This window comes from Lissotriton vulgaris, unplaced genomic scaffold (assembly GCF_964263255.1).
Source record: "Lissotriton vulgaris unplaced genomic scaffold, aLisVul1.2 SCAFFOLD_1618, whole genome shotgun sequence".
In the NCBI taxonomy this organism is placed as follows: Eukaryota; Metazoa; Chordata; class Amphibia; order Caudata; family Salamandridae; genus Lissotriton; species Lissotriton vulgaris.
The window spans coordinates 171,589-192,239 of NW_028245645.1; the positions used below are offsets into that span (position 1 = coordinate 171,589).

General features: G+C 42.1%; 1 protein-coding gene across 2 annotated transcripts in view; it reads right to left on the reverse strand.

Moving 5' to 3' along the window:
* Window positions 1-5,734: 5,734 nt before the first annotated feature.
* The window catches only part of DSE (dermatan sulfate epimerase), a 285,070-nt gene continuing 270,153 nt past the window's right edge, over window positions 5,735-20,651 (reverse strand). For both annotated transcript variants that reach the window (XM_086949131.1, XM_086949132.1), the window contains exons 5-7: window positions 12,216-12,423; window positions 6,405-8,872; window positions 5,735-6,249 (exon numbers count right to left, since the gene is read on the reverse strand). In XM_086949131.1, coding sequence (XP_086805257.1) covers window positions 7,108-8,872; window positions 12,216-12,423 — 1,973 coding nt within the window. In that variant the 3' untranslated portion in view covers window positions 5,735-6,249; window positions 6,405-7,107. The remainder of the gene's footprint in view (window positions 6,250-6,404; window positions 8,873-12,215; window positions 12,424-20,651) is intronic.

Genomic DNA, 20,651 nt, shown 5'->3' on the forward strand with positions numbered 1-20,651 from the left:
TTTGTGGACTTCCGCGCTGCATTTGACTTTGTGGGTAGGGAGCAGCTATGGTCAACCTTGGTAGGTTATAAAATACACGATGATCTGCTAGCCGTTATACAGGCCTTACACACAGATAACTGGGCCCAGGTAATCTTGGATGAGGAGGGAGGATTGTCTGGGAGGATCCAGATTGGAAATGGTCTGAGGCAGGGGTGGGCATTAGCCCCTTTGCTTTTTACCCTGTTCATAGACGATTTACCCCTGAAATTAAGAGAGGTCAGAGGGGCTAGTCCAAAATTAGGAGGTAATCATATATCCTGTCTGCTATATGCAGATGACCTGGTGATTGTGGACCAGACAGAGATAGGTCTTCAGAGAAAATTAAACATGTTTAATGAATACTGCTTAAATAAAAAACTAGTAGTGAACATGGAAAATACCAAAATAGTATGTTTCGGTAGAAGCAAGATTAGGTTCCCTTGGTGTCTTGGTACAGAATTACTTGAGAGGGTAACAGACTATAGATACCTGGGAATATGGTTTACGAGCAATCAGAAATGGTCTACCCATCTGGAAGCTTTAAAAATGAGCGCAAAAGCTTCTGTGAAAGGTCTAAAAAGATTCAATAGCGTTTATGGTGAAATGTCAGATGGGCCGGTTATAAAGGCCTACCTAGCAATGGTTCCCGCACAATTTCTATACGGGGCAGAAGTACTTTTTCTAAGTGGGTAAAAATGTTGGGATAAAGAGGCGGGAAATATCCTGAAAAGCTTGTTCTTGCTGCCAAAATCATCAATGGTACAAGCAGCAAGATTAGAGCTGGGATTTACCTCTTGGGCAGTAACTGCCAGTATGGCCCTAATACGTTTTTGGCAGCTCCTAGGGTCAGGGGAGCCCCCCAAAAGAAAATTCCCAGTGGTGTAGAGGTGAAATTGCCATTAGTGAGCTGTCCTGGGCAAAAGAAGCAAGAGCCTCATTAAGAGAAGTGTATGGAGTGCTGGGATTAAAGTTATGCTCGCAGCTAGGACACGCAATATTAGGCAAAAAAGAACTAAGGGCACTGGTAGTCGACATGTCCCGTATATGTGACCGAGAGTATCTCTTGTGGAAAACATCGGTGTCCCATATGACCCAGGCTTGGAAATCAGAAGAACAACAGTATCCCTATTTAGACAGGTTACCGAATTACCGTCTACGACGTGAGGTACTAAAAGTGAGAATCGGAATAAACCCCCGTTATGCAAATAATGGGGTCAAAAATGTCATGATAAATAGTGATGGTAACTGTACTTGTACGTTAGGTACCCCCTGTGATATTGTACATATTTATTTAGACTGTACGATGGTTTTAGATATACGAAAGGAGATTTTATGTCCAATATTAAAAACATATAGGATTATGAATAGGATGCAAGCTGCTAACCTTCTAGTGGAAATGGCAAACTTGTATATAGCCTGTGCTTTGGGGAAATTTATGAGCAAAGTTAGGGTGTTTCATCAGTGTACAGAGTAACAGGTTCAAGCAGTTCCGTTAGTATAAAATGAGATTGCATTTTTAAAGGTTAATAGTAATGTATGTATTTTATTGGAAGATTTGGATATGTATGTATGAACTATTGTGATTTTAATAATTTTAGAAAGATATTTGATTAGTACCTAAAGGATCCCCGTTATCTTTCGTGCAATGATTATGTGTTGCATTTTTTATGATTGTATTATGTTATGTGCTTTTTAAAAGGATTACAAAATGTGTATACTTTTATGGTTGTAACAAACCAAATGAAGTTTTTATTGACAGACACCTCACAGATGCTTCAGAGGACATAGGGTATATGTACATAAAGGAGGAATTGTTAAATGCTATTAAAGTCACATGCAAAAAACCTGGAGGTGAACGAACTGGTCAGCAGGCAAGGATGGTATCTACTGGTGGATACCTCATCTGAATGTCGGATTCCAGAGTTGGCTATGCAGTTAGTAACCATGCCAGTCTGGAAAAAGAACCCTTGCCCCTGATGCGCTGAGATGAGATACTAATCCATTTAAACATTTTCCTACACTGATGGTTTACATCACAATAATTTTAGAGTGAACGTATCTTCCTTCATTGCCAGGTCTGCATTAGATAAAGGACTTTTGCTACAAAACTTAATGGGCCTCAGTTCTCTATCAGGCAGTGGAACGGACAACCCTGCAGACCTTCCCCTGTGCCATCTTTAGCAGAAACCACACATAGGGGTAGATTACGATGGCGGTGAATCTGCATACTCTGGGCCGGTGGAAGCCACCGCCGGCCCGGAGGGTGCAGATTCACCGCTGCGGCAAAGAAAACACCCACTACCAGATTATGATGGCGGTGGGATCAGCGGCGGACAGCAGGTCCGTCCGCCGCTGATCCGCGGGGTGTGGACCGCAATGTGGTGGCGGTGTCTGCAAGACATTGCCAGCCACATTACGATGGGTGCGGGAACATGATTTTCCGCGGCGGCTTTTCCGCCGTGGAAAAGCATGTGTACCTTTACTTCTGGGGGCCCCTTGCGAGCCCCCAGGGTGTTGGGTGGTGGTGGGTGCACATGGGGGGTACCTATGGTACCCCCCTGCAGTTGAATGCACAATGCGGCAGGCACCGCGCGGTGCCTGCCGCTTTGTGCATGCAAATGCACAGCATGCACTTTTAACTTTGCGGCGGGTGCTGCTTCAAGCAGCACCCGCCGCAATGTTAAATATACGGGATGTGACTGCCAGGGTGGCGGTCACATCCTAATTGCAATGGAGGGAACGTCGCTGCCCCTGCGGACGGTCCCTCCACCTCCGGGGTGGCGGACGGACGCAGGTCCATCCGCCATCATAATCGAGCCCATAGTTGGGCAGGCAAGCCAAAGGGGGGTAATTCTATGGCCTACAGGATTTGTAAGCGTAAGGCAGAGATCTATGTGTTCCCAGTTTACTGAGTCGTCTCTAGAATATGTGCTCAATGGCACACGTAGGACTTTGCAAGATGTTGTTTGCTCGGTGACCACAGTGGTGGTCAGTACTCTTCTTTGGGTAGGTGTTCTAGGACTCTGAAACTCAACAAGTACAATTTTGTTACGATGAGAATGACAAAATGTATATCATCCTGCAGAAAATAATATGTTGCCTCTTCATCTAAGCATGGTGTCTTCATGTGAAGAGAGGAGGCTAGCTCCTGGATTCTTTGACAGCCTTAGTGTCAGAGAATGCACTATGGCACGGGTAGATATATGACTCAGAGGGGGTGCTGGTACAACCTACCAGTGTTCAGCCTACCTATCAGCAATTCCATTTGACTCTCTGTATCATAGACATGCACATTTATGTTTAATAAAATATTTCATTTAATGTTTCTTGCATTAGAACATTACATCAAACATGACAACAATGTAGTGCAATGGACTGCAATACAAGAAGATATCCAAGTTGCATACTTCTAGTCCCCTTTCATCCCCATTGGCCTATAGATTGTCTTTTCTCTTTCTGCTTATTACTGACCACATCCTCACACACTTTAATTCTTGCACATTAAAATACAGAATCACCCTGCCCATATAGTTCCACATTTTATAGAATTTTATATTTTCACAGATTACGTTCTGAACTGCTGTGCAACGATCATTCTTCTCAGCCGTGGAAAGAGATGGTCATTATACTCCACTTTGAAGCTGTATTCTCTCCTCACTATTATTAGTTCAATTGGCAAATGTTTCTTGGGATATGTTGGGGCCACCAAATGGCCCATGACTCTTGAAAGGCTTGTTGAATCCAGAGGAACTCTCCAGTCTACTACTCTTGACAGAGCTCTTTTAATCTCTTGACAGAACTTTCAGTATAGTGAACACCCCTAGGTAGCGTGCAAGAGGACTCCTTTTCCGCACCTCTTGGTCTCAAGCCTAAATTGATAAACCTGTATCTGATTGTGTCATTATTAAGTGTACAAAGAGGCCTAGGGACCGATTTAGAGTTACTCCATCACAAATGCAACAATGTACCCTGCCCGCCAAGCCCATTGTCTGCCCACATCATTAGGGCCCGATGTAGGTAATTAAATGTTACCACTTCTTAAATACCGAATGATACCGAATCGGTATTTAAGAAGTGGTAAAATAGAGGGGGGGGGATGTAGGTAAAACAGAATCGGTAAATACCGAATTGTTAAGATTCGGTATTTACCGATTCTGTAAATACCGAATCGGTAATGCCCATTGATTCCTATGGGCATTACCGAATCGGTATTTACCGATTCGGTAAATACCGATTTCAGTAAGGGTGCAGGGGGTGTCACTTTGACACCCTCTAGCACCCCAATTCCGGACTTGTGTGCCATGTGGCACACAGACATGCCCTAAGGGCATGTCTGTGTGTCACATTGCACAGGTGTGCATGCACAGATGTGCATGCACACCTGAATTCGGTATTTTACCACCCAATAGTATTGGGTGGTAAAATACCGATTCTAAAGGGCCTGTGGCACTCTTAGGAGTGCCACCTACATGTGGATTTACCGATTTGGTAAATATACCGATTCGGTATTTTACAGATTCTGTAAATTTACCGATTCTGTAAATTTACAGAATCGGTAAAATATAGGCCCCCTACATCTGAAAACCCATTTACCGGTCGGTAACGGCCGAATTCGGCCGTTACCGGCTGGTAAATGGCCACCTACATCGGGCCCTTAGAGTCTTGTTCACAGACAGGCTTTTCAAGGAAGGCCTCCTGGATCCTAGGCATATAAGCTGGTTTTGAGAAAGGTTTGGGAGCATGGCACTGCCTTCAAACTCAAAATAGCCCTTTCTTTGAAGAGCCATACCAGTAAAAGTGGGTCTTAATTTCAGGCCACAGTTGAAAAGTAGGCGAGCAAGACAAGCACCAGAAGTGATGTAAGCACTTTGCATAGAGGGCAAATGTGGTACAGTCAGCTCTGGAGATAAAATAGGAGCTTTATGTGGAAGAAGAGCCAGTGAGGCAAAGCCAGCAAGTTGGAGCCATAGTTCTCTTTTTGGGGGGGAGGATGGGGGGGGAGAGTTTTATATAGCGCAAACTCGACCCAAAGGAATCAGAGTGCTTCACAAGAGCACCATTAGTGTTACAGGAGGACACATTCATTTTGTTAGGCACGGGGAAATTGTTATTTGAACAGAATCACAGGAAGTTGAGCATCCCTGCCGAGACTCGAACCCGGTTCCCCAACTTGGAGGTCAACCGCTCTAGCCCTTAGGCCACATCCGGTCTTACCGAATGTCTTACCGGTTGTGTTCCACCAAGTGAACGTCTGCTGCTGCTGTTGCCATGCAAATATGCACACATTATGGCGCCAAAGAAGGGACTAAACATACCCCTGTGAACTATCTTGTGAACTATGTGATTTAACAATTGTGATTTGTGGACTCTATATGCAAGATTGCCTTTAGATGCTGCCTGTGTTATTATCGGATTAATTGTGTGTGTTGCCAATCAAGGATTATGTGTAAGGATTGATAGGAACCAATCCACATCTTGGTGGTGTCACTCCCTGTAATGTTATAAGGCATCAAATGTTATGTGATGTGACTTCTGATGTTTTTATTAATTTCGGAGAAATGTCGCCATTGGTTATGGGGCTCAGTTGCAGAAATCATGATAGGATAACACACGTAATGTTAACCACAAACATACACATGCCTTTAAAAAAAAGCCAGTACAATGTTAAATCGAGAAACATTTAAACCAATGTATAAAAAAAGTTTAAAACAAGGAATGAAAATGCAATTTTATTATTTCACAACATGTGAGCTTTGAATGCGCTTTTACAAAACAATACTGTACATACACACTTTTTAAATGTGCATAGAGAATCATTTCTTGGACTCACTCTCAGTGGATTCAAGTACTTCTGGGCTGTTATTTCTCATTTCCTGGAGTTGTCAATACTATGGCTACCGGTAACTCTGGGGCAGGAAAAATCCAGCCTATTTAAAGTTGGACCCTGTGTGTCCACTAAGGAATGGGAATTGCCAGGGGAATCAGTAATTCCGCATCTGATTCACCAAGCAATTCCTAATTTTTGCCTAAACTTTAAGTGTTCAGGAAAAATTTCATAAGTACGCCCCGCTGGAATTAAGAGGGTACTCGTAACAATGGCCATAGTGGATTGAGATGGTAGTCAGAGGCGAACCAGATGCATGCCTTCATAGCTTACTGTCAATGTTTAATGTACAACTTGACTTTAGTGGTTGTAGCATCAGTTGTATTCACATAGGGCCACATGTACTAACGCATTTTCCCATAGACACAGAATGGGATACATCTGGCCCCTAGTCCCTTTTATTTGAAGAACATAAAAACACTGATTCAGGGTCCCTCTGTGCGGCTTCAGAATTTATGTGAAATTGTATATTGCGGCAGTGCTGACCACATAGGGCCACATGTACTAACGCATTTTCCCATAGACACAGAATGGGACACATCTGGCCCCTAGTCCCTTTTATTTGAAGAACATAAAAACACTGATTCAGGGTCCCTCTGTGCGGCTTCAGAATTTATGTGAAATTGTATATTGCGGCAGTGCTGACCGCAGCCCTATGAAGGAGGACGGTTGACCTGAGATTCCTACGGCTATCCTGTAATTGGTTTAACGGCTCCATGGAACCCCATTCAAAATGTCGGATAAGACGTCAGATTTACGTCAATAGCTTTGATCCAGATGGCCAGAATTTTTTTTTAAATTCCAGCAGTGCAAGAAAAGGGAGAATGAACCAAAAATACACATGCCACTTTTAAGGCTAGAACAGATGGTAAGCCTCACTGTCTGGACTTGGCTTTCTCTCACAGTTAAAAAAACAGACAAGAAACCAGGAGAAAGATCTCAGCTAGCACAAACATTGTTTTTCAAAATAACTACTTAACCTGATGCACTGATGAGTGTTGTGCTCATTCAATAAATCTTGGTCACCCATTTGTGGCTCTCTTGCGATAATTTTAATATTGTGTACTTTTTTTGTGATCACAGCACATTACAGCAATGAATTAATAAAATATTAACAAAACCATATTTCAGACCTGTTCTGTTTAAAAATGTTTGCATTGACACGTAGTAATGTCGACCCCTCGAGTGAAATTTGTTAGTTGCTAACATCGCGACTGCGAACATGAGGAGTACAACCACAATAGTACACAACAGTCCGCGAGAAGGATTGCATAGAGGCTTCTTTGACCATTCAAGCGCTTAGCTTTTTGGAACCTAGTCAGTTGTAAAACCAGCAAAATGATGAAAATGGCAATGTTCAGAATTAGGAAGAGTCTGGTGTAAGACGCGGACATCGAAGGAACACTACTTCGAGCCGGCGTCTCCATCTGTGATGATCCTTGCCTGCCTATTCTAAAAGAAGCAATGTTTTTGTGTTTTACGTTCGGAACATCTACAAAATCTAACAAGTCTTGCATCTCCTCCTCTTCATTGACGGGCTGCTCGCCCAAGGCCATCGCCATGGCCTTCTGTCGTGTTTTCTGCTCATTCACCTCGAGTTGTGCAAAAAGGGCCGCGCCTGCATTGATGAACTTGTTGCCCCGGGCTCCTTTCCTACTCTTTTTGGCTTTGCCTTGAGGTTTCTGATGCTGCTGAGAAATGTCAAACATCTTCTCAATGGCTTCCTCTGTGTTCCTTTTGTCTGAAAACCTCAGTAAGCGCTCTGCCATCTTTCTAAAACTATCTGTGTTCCCCACATTGGACAAGATATGCTTTTCCATCTGCTGGAAAACTGGCTTGAAGTGCTGTAGTTTCTGATCCACAATTCTACCATAATCCTTCACCGGTGCCACAGGAGAGTTTGTGATGGCTGAGGTTTTATCAAACAATATCTTCTGGCGGTCTGCATTAACCTCCGCAAATATCGACTGGCTTGGGGTTTCTCCTGTAAAGAGGTAAGCTGCATAAGCATGCTCACTAGTTGCCAAGAACACGTCAACTTGCTGGTAGTCTCCACTGACAGTGAAGCTCTCAACATCCACAGAAGGACCTATAAAGAGGTACACGGCCCTCGTAACAGGTTTTCTGAGACGGGTGGTAACGTTGACATAATTTGTACCGTTGTATGGGTAACCATGTGGATATGGTATGGATGCAATAACAGCTTTTTCACTCTGTCCGGTGTCATCCATCCAGAACATTTTATACAGCCCATCTCTGTGCCGAAGAAAGGCTCCATGCACACCATCTATGGACGCTTCCTCAAATGGCATGTCCACATTGTGGAAGAAGCTAGCAGTCGCTTCAATAGGGCTACCATGTTCCAGGTGGATTTGGTCCACAAGAAGGAGGAGCTGAGGATGGAGGAGCACAAGGTTTCTTTGGATGTTTTTGATTTTGAGGTCAGGGCTGTATGCTCCAACTCCTTCTCCCCTGATGAAAACTACACCACTCTTCTCTGCAGCTGCAACCACTTTCCCTTGACAGTTGGCTGCCAACCCATATTTGTACTTTAACCACTTTGAAGAGCAGTCTTCTGTAGTTTGCCCTTCCCATGGAGCGAAGCAGGTCTTTGATACCGCTGGGGAAAACATCAGTGCATTGTTCAAAAATGTGTACTTTGGACCATATAGCGCTTCGGTTATGAAAGGCACTCCATTTGGAGCAAATGTAAATGAGTTCTGGTCAGGGTGCTCATGGCCTGCATTAAAGTTCCTCCAGCCCTTGACCCACTCAGGGTATTTGTTTTGATGCACAATGTCGAATATTGCACGCCCTCCCAGCTTTCCTGATTTGAACGAAAGAAAAGGTCTGTTGACTTCTGCAGGTAAAGCACTTCCATAGGTCACAACTCCCCAGTCCTCAAAATAATGTAACCTTGGGATTCCAAAATCTGGTGGTGGCCTGGATTGTAATGTTGCATCATACCTGCAAAATAAGAAGGAAAGTATAAGAAACAAGACAGCACCTACTATGAAAATAAATGCAAGAAAACTAAATGTAAAGGGGTAACGCATTAAGATGGTCCATCATACGACATGCTGTTTGTTCCATAAATGCACTTAAAAGTTAACCGCAACACTGCCTCACTCAACCCCAGAATAAATTGTCATACCAAAGATGAACAACGCACATGCATGCAACCAAAACACTACACTTACTACACATGTTACTCTTCTCGGCCCACGTGATTATCAATATAGTCACAAAAATGATACATTCGATCCTCCGGGCTGTCAACTTAACACAATGACTCACAACCAAGGTCACTTCAAGTGACACATCCAACACGTCTAAGAAGTGCATGGAGCAACGTCCCATCAACCAACACCACAAACACAACATTCAATCCATGCTTCAGACCTACCTCAGCAACCATTCCCCAGTGTTTGAGATTCTGTATTTTAGTAGAAAGACACAATCGACACAAGCACAAGGCGGCAAAGCCACGCATAACCCAAACCAGCCAGAGCTGTGAGAAAATCTACAGTCCCGTAAAATCAGAGTGACAAGCGGCCATGGCAGAAATGGGCTACATAAATCCAATCCCATAGCATACCATTTTAAAATAAATGAATTGTAGTCCCTTGACAGAACTAAGAGTCCCTTCATAGTAGTGTACAGAGGTGTGTCATAGCTGTGTTTGTGAGGGCCTAGAGAGAATGGCACATAGCACCAGGGATTGTGGTGGAATATATACCCCGGTATAGGAATATCCATGTGCCCTTAGTGTTGCACCCACTCTGAATACTACACTATCTACAGAGCCATTAAGCCATCTTAGGCAAAAACACTTTGTGTGAAACATTTAAAAATAAATAGGACAATTTACTAAACTCTGACAAAAAAGATTGGAGCTGCCTATTCAACCAGAAAGGAACATACATACGTGGATTCCGTTTATCATACGTACGTGGATTCCGTTTAACATACATACGTGGATTCCGTTTATCATACATACGTGGATTCCGTTTAACATACATACGTGGATTCCGTTTAACATACATACGTGGGTTCCGTTTAAACTATGAATAGTAAGCTACTTTTCACTGAACCGGCATACAGAGCTCTTGCATAGGTTTTAGAGAACCCATTCGCCTCAGGAGTGCCACAGGGTGATGAGCAGGAGCATACAGGCATGTTAAAGTCTTTTTCACACTCAGGTGTGTAAACAAAGTAAAATGAAGATTGCTTCCATAAAACTGTCTAGATGAAAAAGTACAAGTCACTCTAGAACCGGCACCCTATTGTCATTGATGGCATTAATCATTGTACCATGACCAACAACACTGGTCAATTAGTGAGTGGATGAAAAATCATTAGCAATCAAGAGATTGGTCATATTTTATGTAACCAATTCCTTATTTGGTCACTGAGAGCAGGCGACGATGGGCGGTTACTTTGCAATACCTCTCAGCCTATGTTTGGCCACATCTACTACAATGATGGGGCATATTGCTTAAAAAATCCTATTAACAGGCAGTGGCGGTTCCTCCGCTAAGGCGGATGAGCGGTGTCCCACTGCTTTTCGCAGTGAAAAAAAAAGGAACAATAAAATAATAATAACTCAATGTTATTATTATTTTATTTGTTCCTGCTGCAGCATCTTGGCGGGGAGGATCTGCTCTGCTCACAGAGCAGGGGGAGGAATGGTGGGTACTATGTAAGTGCGCATGAATGTTTGGGGCCGGCCAATCATTCGTGCGCACTTTTCATGTTCTCCACCCAGGCAGCATTACAGCCTGGGAGGAGAACATGCCAAGGCTCCCATTCCCTGTCTGAGCGCCGTACAACGGCGCTAAGACCAATTACAATGCTGCATTGTAGCATTGTGATTGGCTATGGGCAGCCTGGGAACCCCAGTGCTTCCTGCTGGCAGAGAAGAAGCCAGGAAGAAGACGGAGGAGAGGTGGCAGCCAGCCATCTGATGAATACTTTTATTTTATTTTTTAAATGCCCCCTCACCTTCTCCCCCCTCCCCACTCCACTGCTGCTTCCCGGGAGCAGCTGCCACTGTTAATAGGAAAATAATTGTCTGTGTATCAATTATGTTTAACTTTTAGGACCTCATTATTAGAACCCTGGTGCACAGTGCAGTAATTATTGCACGCAATAAAATCCGACTTAGAGGTGTTCAAATTTTTTCATACGCGGTAATTATCCCCTACTACAGGGTTTGCATGCAAAATGAGGCATAACATGAGGATGTTAATGCTTACTGAACTAAAATATGTGTGTGCCTAAATATTCTGAGCGTATTTTCCCTGGTAAATTTCAGTTGATAGGTTTGATTTGCTGAAATTTGTAGGGGTTGGCAGCTGCAGCTGTTATCACACCTGGGCCCATATTTATGATTTTTTTTCACGCATCACAAAGCAGCAAAACACCTTGGGGAGAGGGCAGGAATTTGCCATATCAATTGTCATTTGGCACATTCCTGTCCTCTCCCTGCACTTGCACATGCAGTATGGTCTAGTGCCAATGCAGGCACCCTTGCACCATGGTGCAACGGTGTTTGTGTTACAGGCAGGATTGTTTTTGTGAAGGAAGGCACACCATCTTTGATCCATTTTCACTTTCTAAGTGTGCTGCTGAATGCAGCACACTTAGAAAAAGGAAACAACAAGGGGAAATAAGAATATTTCTCCTTCTTGCACCTCTATTGGGAAGGCGTACAATTCTGACACATTCTCAGCTCTAACGAGGTTAGTAAATCTGGCAATGCTTCAGAATACATAGGTGGATGCATGTAAACACCCACACTCCACCCATGCAACACCCTACCGGAGCAATGAAACGCAAGACAGCCCAAGTCGCTGCCTTACGTTACACCTGATTTACCAAGCCACGCAGGGTGCCTCCGCGTGGCACGGTAAATCCCATTCTAGGTTTTACATCACCCTCCATTGCACAAGGGTGACGCAAAATTTTGATAAATCGGGGCCCTGGTACTTACCAGATACAATAAAATTACAAAACTCAGGATTTACCACACATATCAGAATTATATGGGGCGCTCGTAATGAGGCCATGTGTAAAAAAGCTTATCATTAATTTGGGACGGTACCGTAAAATCATATTGTGTAAAACACTTGTTCTGCTGAGGCCAAAGCACATTTCTATTGATGTCAGCAGTACTGATTCCATAAGCAGCTTTTGCTGAGGTAGCAGAATGAGAAAAATGCATCATATCTCTACTAATGTAGTCTACAGGCCCAATCCAAGACAGATGTCTCCTCATCTTCCCAGCATATACTCAATCGAGTCATACCAAATAAATTCTGTGTGTAGGGTGGACCACCGTTGCCCCTTGGCTGGAGTCCCAGGTCCTTCCACCACTCGGTTCTTCCTTATCTGCTCCGCGAGCCAGTTCCCACTGCCATTTCGCATCACAAATTTGTCAAGGAACACCAGCTGACTCTCTGGTCCATAAAACCAGTTGTAGTTGGAGTCTGCAATGGCCACTGTTCTATGAAATCCTAGAATAAAAGAAGTCAAAATCATAACAACTATAAGACCAATACACAGGCGTCACACTGCATGTCAGCATTCATTAAGTTAGAGAACACGCATGCTGTTTTAATTGGCCTATATTGTTCTTACAAGTACATCAAGAATTGTCTCTGGAATACAATTTCTCACTATTTTTTCCATTGCCCTCACCCAATGCACTGTCTCTTAATCCCTATGTTTGCCTTAAAAAGAGGGGTAATCTCTTTAACTTTTTACATTAGGGAGAAGTAAATAATACTCTTGGCATGCACTTTGTAGTTTACAACCAACAAGTTTAAAGATTTGCTTTTCTTCTCTGGATATTCCTTTGTTAAGGATAAAAAAACCATAGGATAAACTGCACAACAATTAAATGTTATACAATATTTCAGTGTTTTATGTCTTGAAAAAAAATTCAATTCTGTCCAATTTAAAATTCGATGACATGACGGACACAACATAATATGACATACTTTAGATTTTAGCATGTTGTTGGCTACAATATCACCTTGGTAAGCCTTGCTTACTGGTAATAGCAGGCCATTCCTAAAAAAAAATTCATCTCTGTCATTCCACCTTGAGGGTAAGTTATCCTGTCCAAAAACAAGCCGAGGTAGGTCCTCCGCAATGGCGGACGAGCGTCGCCCTACAGCCTGGCTCAAAGCCAGCTAATGAAAAATAAAACTGTGTTCTTGCACCGTTTTATTTTTCATTTGTTAGCTCTGAGCCAGTGCTGTAGAAAGGGGTGGGGCCGAGGCATGGGAGGGGGGAGGAGAAGTGCCATGTGAACTCCCTAAGTGGGCATGTGTGTTTTAACCCGGCCAAACACACCTGTGCATTTAGGTTTCTCCAGCCCGGCTGCATTGGACAGTTGGGCTAGAGAAACCCCACAGACTCCATGGTCTACACGGAGTGCCTTTCCAGCCTGCTCAGGCCAATCCCTGCGCTGCTCTCATAGCATGATAGCAGCACGGGTATTGGATGGGAGTCTGTCCCAGTGGCTGATGGGACCAGGAGGAGCAAGGCGACGTAGGAGGCGGCCGGAGGCCGGCGGCTTGAGGTAAGTTATTTTTTTACAATATTATTCCTAACACCCCGTACGATTCCCATCTCTGAAACACTCCCTCTCCCACGCTACCCCTCACGCGTTCCCTCCACCCCACCACCAACCTTTCTTTGTGGCGCGTACCACTGAAAACAGGGCTTCTTTTGATAACAAGTTCTAACCTGAACTCTCATTGTAAATTTACAAGTACTGATTTAGAAAATTGTGGTCTCGGGAGGGACTGCTTGAAAATCCCCAACATTTGGAATAGCTACTTATTTGTGGCCTCTAACCGTTCGGACTTTAACAAAGGAGGCAAACGCACTGACCGCCATGGTTTGAATCAAGTTTGGTTGGTATTGGCAAATTTATAGAAACAGAAGCGGACATAATGCGTTGTGAGTAGTGACGAGCTCTGCAAACATATGTTTAGGACCCAACAGTCTCAGAAATATAACAACATTCTTTCTGCAAAAGTTAAAACATTAGCAACATTTTTTAGACCTACTACACATCAATAATGTATGCCAAGTAAGACCAATGAAGTGTTGGTTGTGACTGGGCTTGGGCGTATAGGAGGAACATTCTGCTTAATATTAAGGTAGGTTAATGGAAAAATTGATGGTTTAGAGCCTACTAAATAAAATAAGTCCAAACATGTTTTGGCTGTTCATATTAATTTATCACCTTTGCCTTCATTTGACACATTAATTGGCACAGCAACACTGGAAGGTAAACAGAACCGTAATGGTTGTACAATGTGGTGTATGAGTACTTCTAAACTCAGGTAATGAAGAGAAAGGGAAAACAAAATTGACAATCATGTATCACTCTAAGCATTAAAAGTGTGTATATGCAGGATAGTTAACAGAGCATATAAATTAATGGGAGTTAAACGATATTTAACAAATACATTTCCTAAAATACAGCAATAAACAAGTGGGCTGTAATGAGTGAGCTGCTTCATCTGAAAAAAGTATATGGTAGTCATGAATTACTCTGTAGCTATTCAGAGTTACTCCTACTATATTTTCATGCCCTATTCAGCACTTGGCTTTGGTGCTAAAATGCAGGAGTACTTGAACATATAGCTTTATTAAAATCACTGAACAAAACTATACTTACAGGGATGTAAATGAAGCTAAATGTACAGTTTCACAACAGTGCAATTGTGAGTTTTGGTACAATGTAACACAGGTATAAACAGTACTATACATATAAATGTAAAGACAGGAGTTGTATGTACACACCACACTGGACAGTAACTCATGTATGCTAAATATATTTACAACATAAACAGGATCATATCAAATGCGAAATAGATAAAAGAACACACTACACAATACCAAGAACAAAGCTCAATAATATGCAGTCATTGAACAGTAAGCTGGTAATTGCATAAGGTGAGCAATAATTCTATGGAGGTTATGGGACACCAACCAGAGCAGATGTAAAAACAATACTATTCTGAAAGCAGGACCACTGACAACATGCCTTACAACATTTGCAAACAGTTAAAATAATCATGAAGTTCGAATGGAAAAGGCACAGAACCAATGCAAGCAGCATGGATAAGGTATGATAAGGTTTACAAACAGATATGCTATGATTTACAAGTACCGACCCTGTGACCAACATGAAGGATCATCAAAATGGGCTGCTTTGTGTTGCTCCAGCTATTTAAGTGGCAAATGACACATCTCGAGAATATATACATAAAACAGCATAAAATAAAAATGAACATTTTAAAAAAGCTCTGAAGATGTGAAAATTTGAAAATGAATGCTAAACGTGAAGTTGGTATCTGTGGCTTAACTTTTGAGACCAGTGCAAGTAGAGCAAATAGAATCTAGACTGGACAACTGGTGGCCTCAACTGAAGCTCTGGTATGTGCCAACTAAAAAGAGATCATGCATTAGGAGTAAAAAGGATAAAGTGGTATTCTGAAGTCTAGCATACCACCTTGTCTCTTAAAAATAAACCTTCATTTTGAAAAGCTCCATTCTTCATATTAAAATTATCATGATTTTGGCATATTTTTGTCTGTGAGATAAATACAAATGTTCATATTTGTATAAGTGTATTTGTTTGATGTATACTTGCTTCTGTATTTTTGTGCATTGTTTTGAGGTTCAACTCTTATAAATTGCTTCCGGTAGTGCTTCAGTGGGGTCCGAAAAAAGTCAAAGGTTTAAGATCTGCTACTCTGGGGTGGAAATAGAGGAATCTGTCTATATGAAAATATTGACTGAGAAGGTGGACATTCCTATTTGATAAATGTGACTCCTTTTTAAGCTAAAGCTCATCACTACAAAGGACTGTAAAAAAATGGTTTCAACATTTTCAAAATGGCGGCCACATTGTTATCAAGTTTAGTGCTGCAGGCTCTAACAGAACAAACTGGACCAATTTATTAAGATTCAATTATTTCATTCTATTTGGTGAATTTGGCTCATACACTGCATGCCTCTGGCTGACTAAAGCCATACGAGGAGCCTGTGAGCAGAGTATGCAAAATCTGCAAAAACCTTTCCTCTCTGTGTTCACGACAGTGCTCTATAGCTGCATTGTATGCAAAAGATACTACTGTCTAGGAACCTAATGTTACACATGACCTACTACTTCAGCTGACAACATAAAAATGTGACAATAGTGTAGCATATTGATATTATGTGTTCTAGGACTGTTGTGGTTTTAAGCGGACACTGAAGAGGAAATACATAATAAGTGGGGAGGTATTAGGGTGTGGTTAACTGATAGTATGATGTAATGAGCGGTGTGTGAGTATATGCTGAAGAATAAAGTAAGGCTTGATAGTAGCTTCCATGTGGCGTGGTTCATCTGCATGCTCCTGGGAAGGGGAAGACGCTACAACTGACGAGTAGGGGATACATGCCCTAGAAAACAAGACTCCTCTCCCTGAGATTTTGCAACGATACGGTAAACTGCTCATGCGTGCCTCGTGGGCCCAGAATCGGCACATGTGGAGTCAAAGCCCTGCTCCGGCCCATACACGTCCGCAGAAGAAATTGAAGGCTCTACAGAGGAGCATATTCAAAACGCTTACCTACACTGACAGTGAAGTGGTCGACAAAGACGCTGCGCTTCTTTCCGAAGACAGAACCATTAGTAAGACTAAGCAAGAAATAACAATAACGCCAACAAGGTACGAAAAACAGAGAATTTACTCACTGTCACTGTCAAGGATGACTGAAGCATACTACGATGCATACTTCTCCAACGACTTTGGATTGCAGAAGTTGTCCGTGGGTACCAGCCTGCACTGTGATCGCCTGAATGGCACGTTTTAACACAATGAAGAAAAAAAGGAACGTGAAATGCTATGCAGCTATGTTCCTAAGGCCGCCACCACCTTTTGAAACTTCTAAGAATCAGAACATTGGTGCCAGGTGGGCTGAGTGAATCAAAACATTTGTTGACTCCATAGATACTCTAGAGGAAGAAGATGGCAAGAAGGTCATCAAATATTTGAAAACCTTGCAGGTGATGGAGTGAAAGAAGTGCTAAAGAAAATCTCACCGACTGATGTAAAATCGTACCAAAAGGAAAAAGAAATGTTGGGAGACCAAGTTCAATCCAATGCTGAATGTCCACTATGAAAGATATATCTTCAACCAAGCATGACAACAGGTTGGTGAAACAATGGACGAGGTTGTTGAACGTCTTGATGCACTCATTAAACATTGCAAGTTCTGTGACTTCACCTACGAAGAAGCCATGAGCCTCAGAGTCATTGATAACTGCCTTTCAGATTTGTTTGGAAGGCGCATGCTGAGAGAAACAGAGAGTCTACAGAAAATGCTGAAGGCTACTAGAGCAGAAGAACATGCAAACTGCCAAGCTGCTAACATGGAACCAAGAACAGCACACAATGAATCTGCACTGACTGTGAAAAGCAAACACAAGCATAAATAAGATACATGTAAGTCGACGTCTTCAAAGAAAACAAAGCTATGCTTCCAATGTGAATTTTTAGTTTCCTCATGAAGGTAAATGTCCAGCCATAGGACAGGTCTGCAAAGGTTGTGGGAAAGAGAACCATTTCATATCTGGGTTCTAAGCTAAAGGAAAATCAAGTATGTTGCGGCAACAAGAAAAGATGGATGCAAGAGCGTTCCAGAAGCATTTTCGCCACACCCCTTAAAACAAAAAGCAACATCACTTGCAACAAGTAGAACACAGCAAAATGAATCGTCATCAAGCTCATCGTACAAAGGTTCTTTGAAGTCACTATCATGTACCAGTGAAGAAGATTGATGTGTGCTGAGGATATCTACCAAAGAACAGCATGCACATGTGGGGTTAGTTGCCTGTAAAGAATATTACAATTCAAAAAAAGCTCACCAAACAAAGTAACAAACTTAATTTCGATACTGTTCCAAAATCACATTGAAAGTAAACGATCACCCAATACCTTTCATTATAGACAGTGGTGAGTAAATTATTATAATGCCTGGAAAAGTTACGACCTATTCCCTGTGCCTCATCTCACTCCGTCAAGCACAAAGGTATATACCTAGGCTGCTTCTGATCCATTGAAAAGCCAAGCTTCGTTCACAGTGACAATAAGACACAAAAAGGCATCAGTGCAAGCCACCATTTGGTCAGTTTTGCAAACGCTGCTCACATGGTGTTGATATTCCTCAACTACAACCTCTGTACTCTGTCGGAGATCACAAGCCAGTTCCCGTCGTTGCTCCATGCCCTGGGAAAACGCAAGAAAATGAAAGTCCAGCTTCGTATCAATGAAGATATTTACCCTGTTGATCAGCAACACTGTAGAGTTGCTTTTTATCTACACAAATTTGTAAAGAAAGAGTTAGAAGCACTCTTAAAACATGACATCATTGAATGCTCCACAGGCCCAACACCATAGGTTTAGCCCATAGTAGCAGTGCTAAAGAAGGTCAGTAGTTGAGCGATGCACATTTGCGTTGATATGCAACAGCCAAACAAGGCCATTAAGATGGAGAGAGACCCTGGTCCACACATAGCGTATATGATCATGCAATTGAGCGGAGCCAAAGAGTTTTCCCATCTGGACCTGAATAACGAATATCATCAACTCGAGTTAGAGGAGGACTGCAGGTACATTACTAACCTTTTTGGCTCATTATAATTTGTTCAGATATAAAAGACTGATTTGGGGGTATCTTCGGCTGCAGAGATATTTTAGGGCATTGTTCACAGAGTAATCCAACCTGTTGAACATGCTTTCAATTACAATGATAACATACTGGTTTTTGAGAGAACACGGAAAGAACATGGCAAAGCCCTTACCCAAATGTGCCAGTTACTTGTTGATGCAGGTCTCTCTCTGTGACTTCAGAATCCACCAAGGTGCAAGCACTGTCATCCACTTCTCCCCCAGGATTTTACCATGCTGTGATCCTTTCTAGGCATGGCCAGTTATAGCTCAAGATCCATTCGTTACTTTGCCATAGTGAGTGCCCCACTGAGACTTGACAAAGCGAAATATATAATTCCAGTGGTCTCATGAATGCAACCAGAGTTTCAAAGACATTAAACATGCAATTGAGAATGCAACTGAAATGGCCTACTTCGACCTTGAGTTATATACTGAAATAACAGTTGATGTGAGTTGATAGGGCTAGGGACACAACATAATTGTCATCTGAATGCTCAGAAACACATTGCAGCATATGCCAGTCGAAGTCTGTCTGAAACCAAATGTGCCTACTCTCAGCAGGAGAAGGAGAGTCTGGCTGTTGTGTGGCCCTGCGAATATTTTCATGTATTCTAAAATGGAAAATGATTCACTGTCATCACGGATCACCAGGCGTGGCTTAAAATTTTGGGACAGTAAAAATAGAAATTCCCTTAGAGTGAATTAGCATCAGATTACACAAACCTCACACAAATATACTCTTACCACAAAAAGAACACAAAGGTGGAACCCAATATAATTATAAATCCAAACACATTATCATCATATACAAACAAAACTTTTAGTGAATATATGCATTTATTAATCAATATACACAATTAAAAAAGACCAAATTTGACAAGAATTATCACTTTAAAAAATATCTTTTCAATTCATATACATATAATAAAACAATTAAAAAAAGAAGGGAAGAGACAATAACACGTGATTTTTATACAAACTCATCAAGCAAACATTAATTTGTTAGAATCTATTTCGTTACAGTCAGATTCCCATAGGTCAATTCTGACTAGATAGTTCCTCGAATTTGTTAAATTGTCAAATTTGGTCTTTTTAAATTGTGTATATTGATTAATAAATGTATATATTTTTTTGGTACCCTTTCCCTTGGCTAGCTGGGCCACTCCCTTTATTTGTTTTGACTTATAATTTTGGGAAACCTGAAGGCTAAGATGCCCCATCATATTGAGAGGTGGAGGTTAAGATTGCAAGAATACAACTATAAGAGCGTGCACAGACCGGGAAAGGATCAAAGCCCTGCAGATGACTTTTCACGAGTGCTGCTACATTGCTACATCATCACAGTTTGGCATCCAACACAGCTGAAGCATATCTCAACTTTATGGTGAGATCCAGCACACCATTGGATCTGTCTGTGGAACAAATCCGCAATGCAGATAAGGACATGACCATAATCAAAGAACTTATTACCAAGCAAGCATGGAGGAGAAGTACCCGGCCCCTTACCAATGAAGTTGAATTCCAAGAGTTCCAAAATGTACAGGATCAGTTACAGTCACCCAAGAAAGCATAATATTGCAAAGCTTGAGAATCACCATACCTGGAAACCTAATGCAGCGGGTCATTGAGCTGGATCATGAAGGACACCGTGGTATCCTAGCCAACAAAAGAGCCCTAAGAGATCGAGTGTGTTTCCCTAAGTTAGATGAGCGAGTCGAGAAGGAGCTGCAGGCGTCACACTTTTGCAATTGTTTGACCCCCAAGGTGATGTCTGACCTTCCTGCCTATGCTTGGGAGAGGATTGCAGTTGATTTTTTTGGGCCTTTAGGAAATAGACACCATTGTAGTCATAGATGAATATTCACATTTTCCCCTTGTGGCTTGATGACATCTTTGCAACGTGTGGGATCTCCAAGATCTCAGATCTGACAATGGCTCTGCCCTTTAACAGCAAAGAGTTCAAAAAATCTCTTGCCCAACTCAATCTCGAACACCAAAAG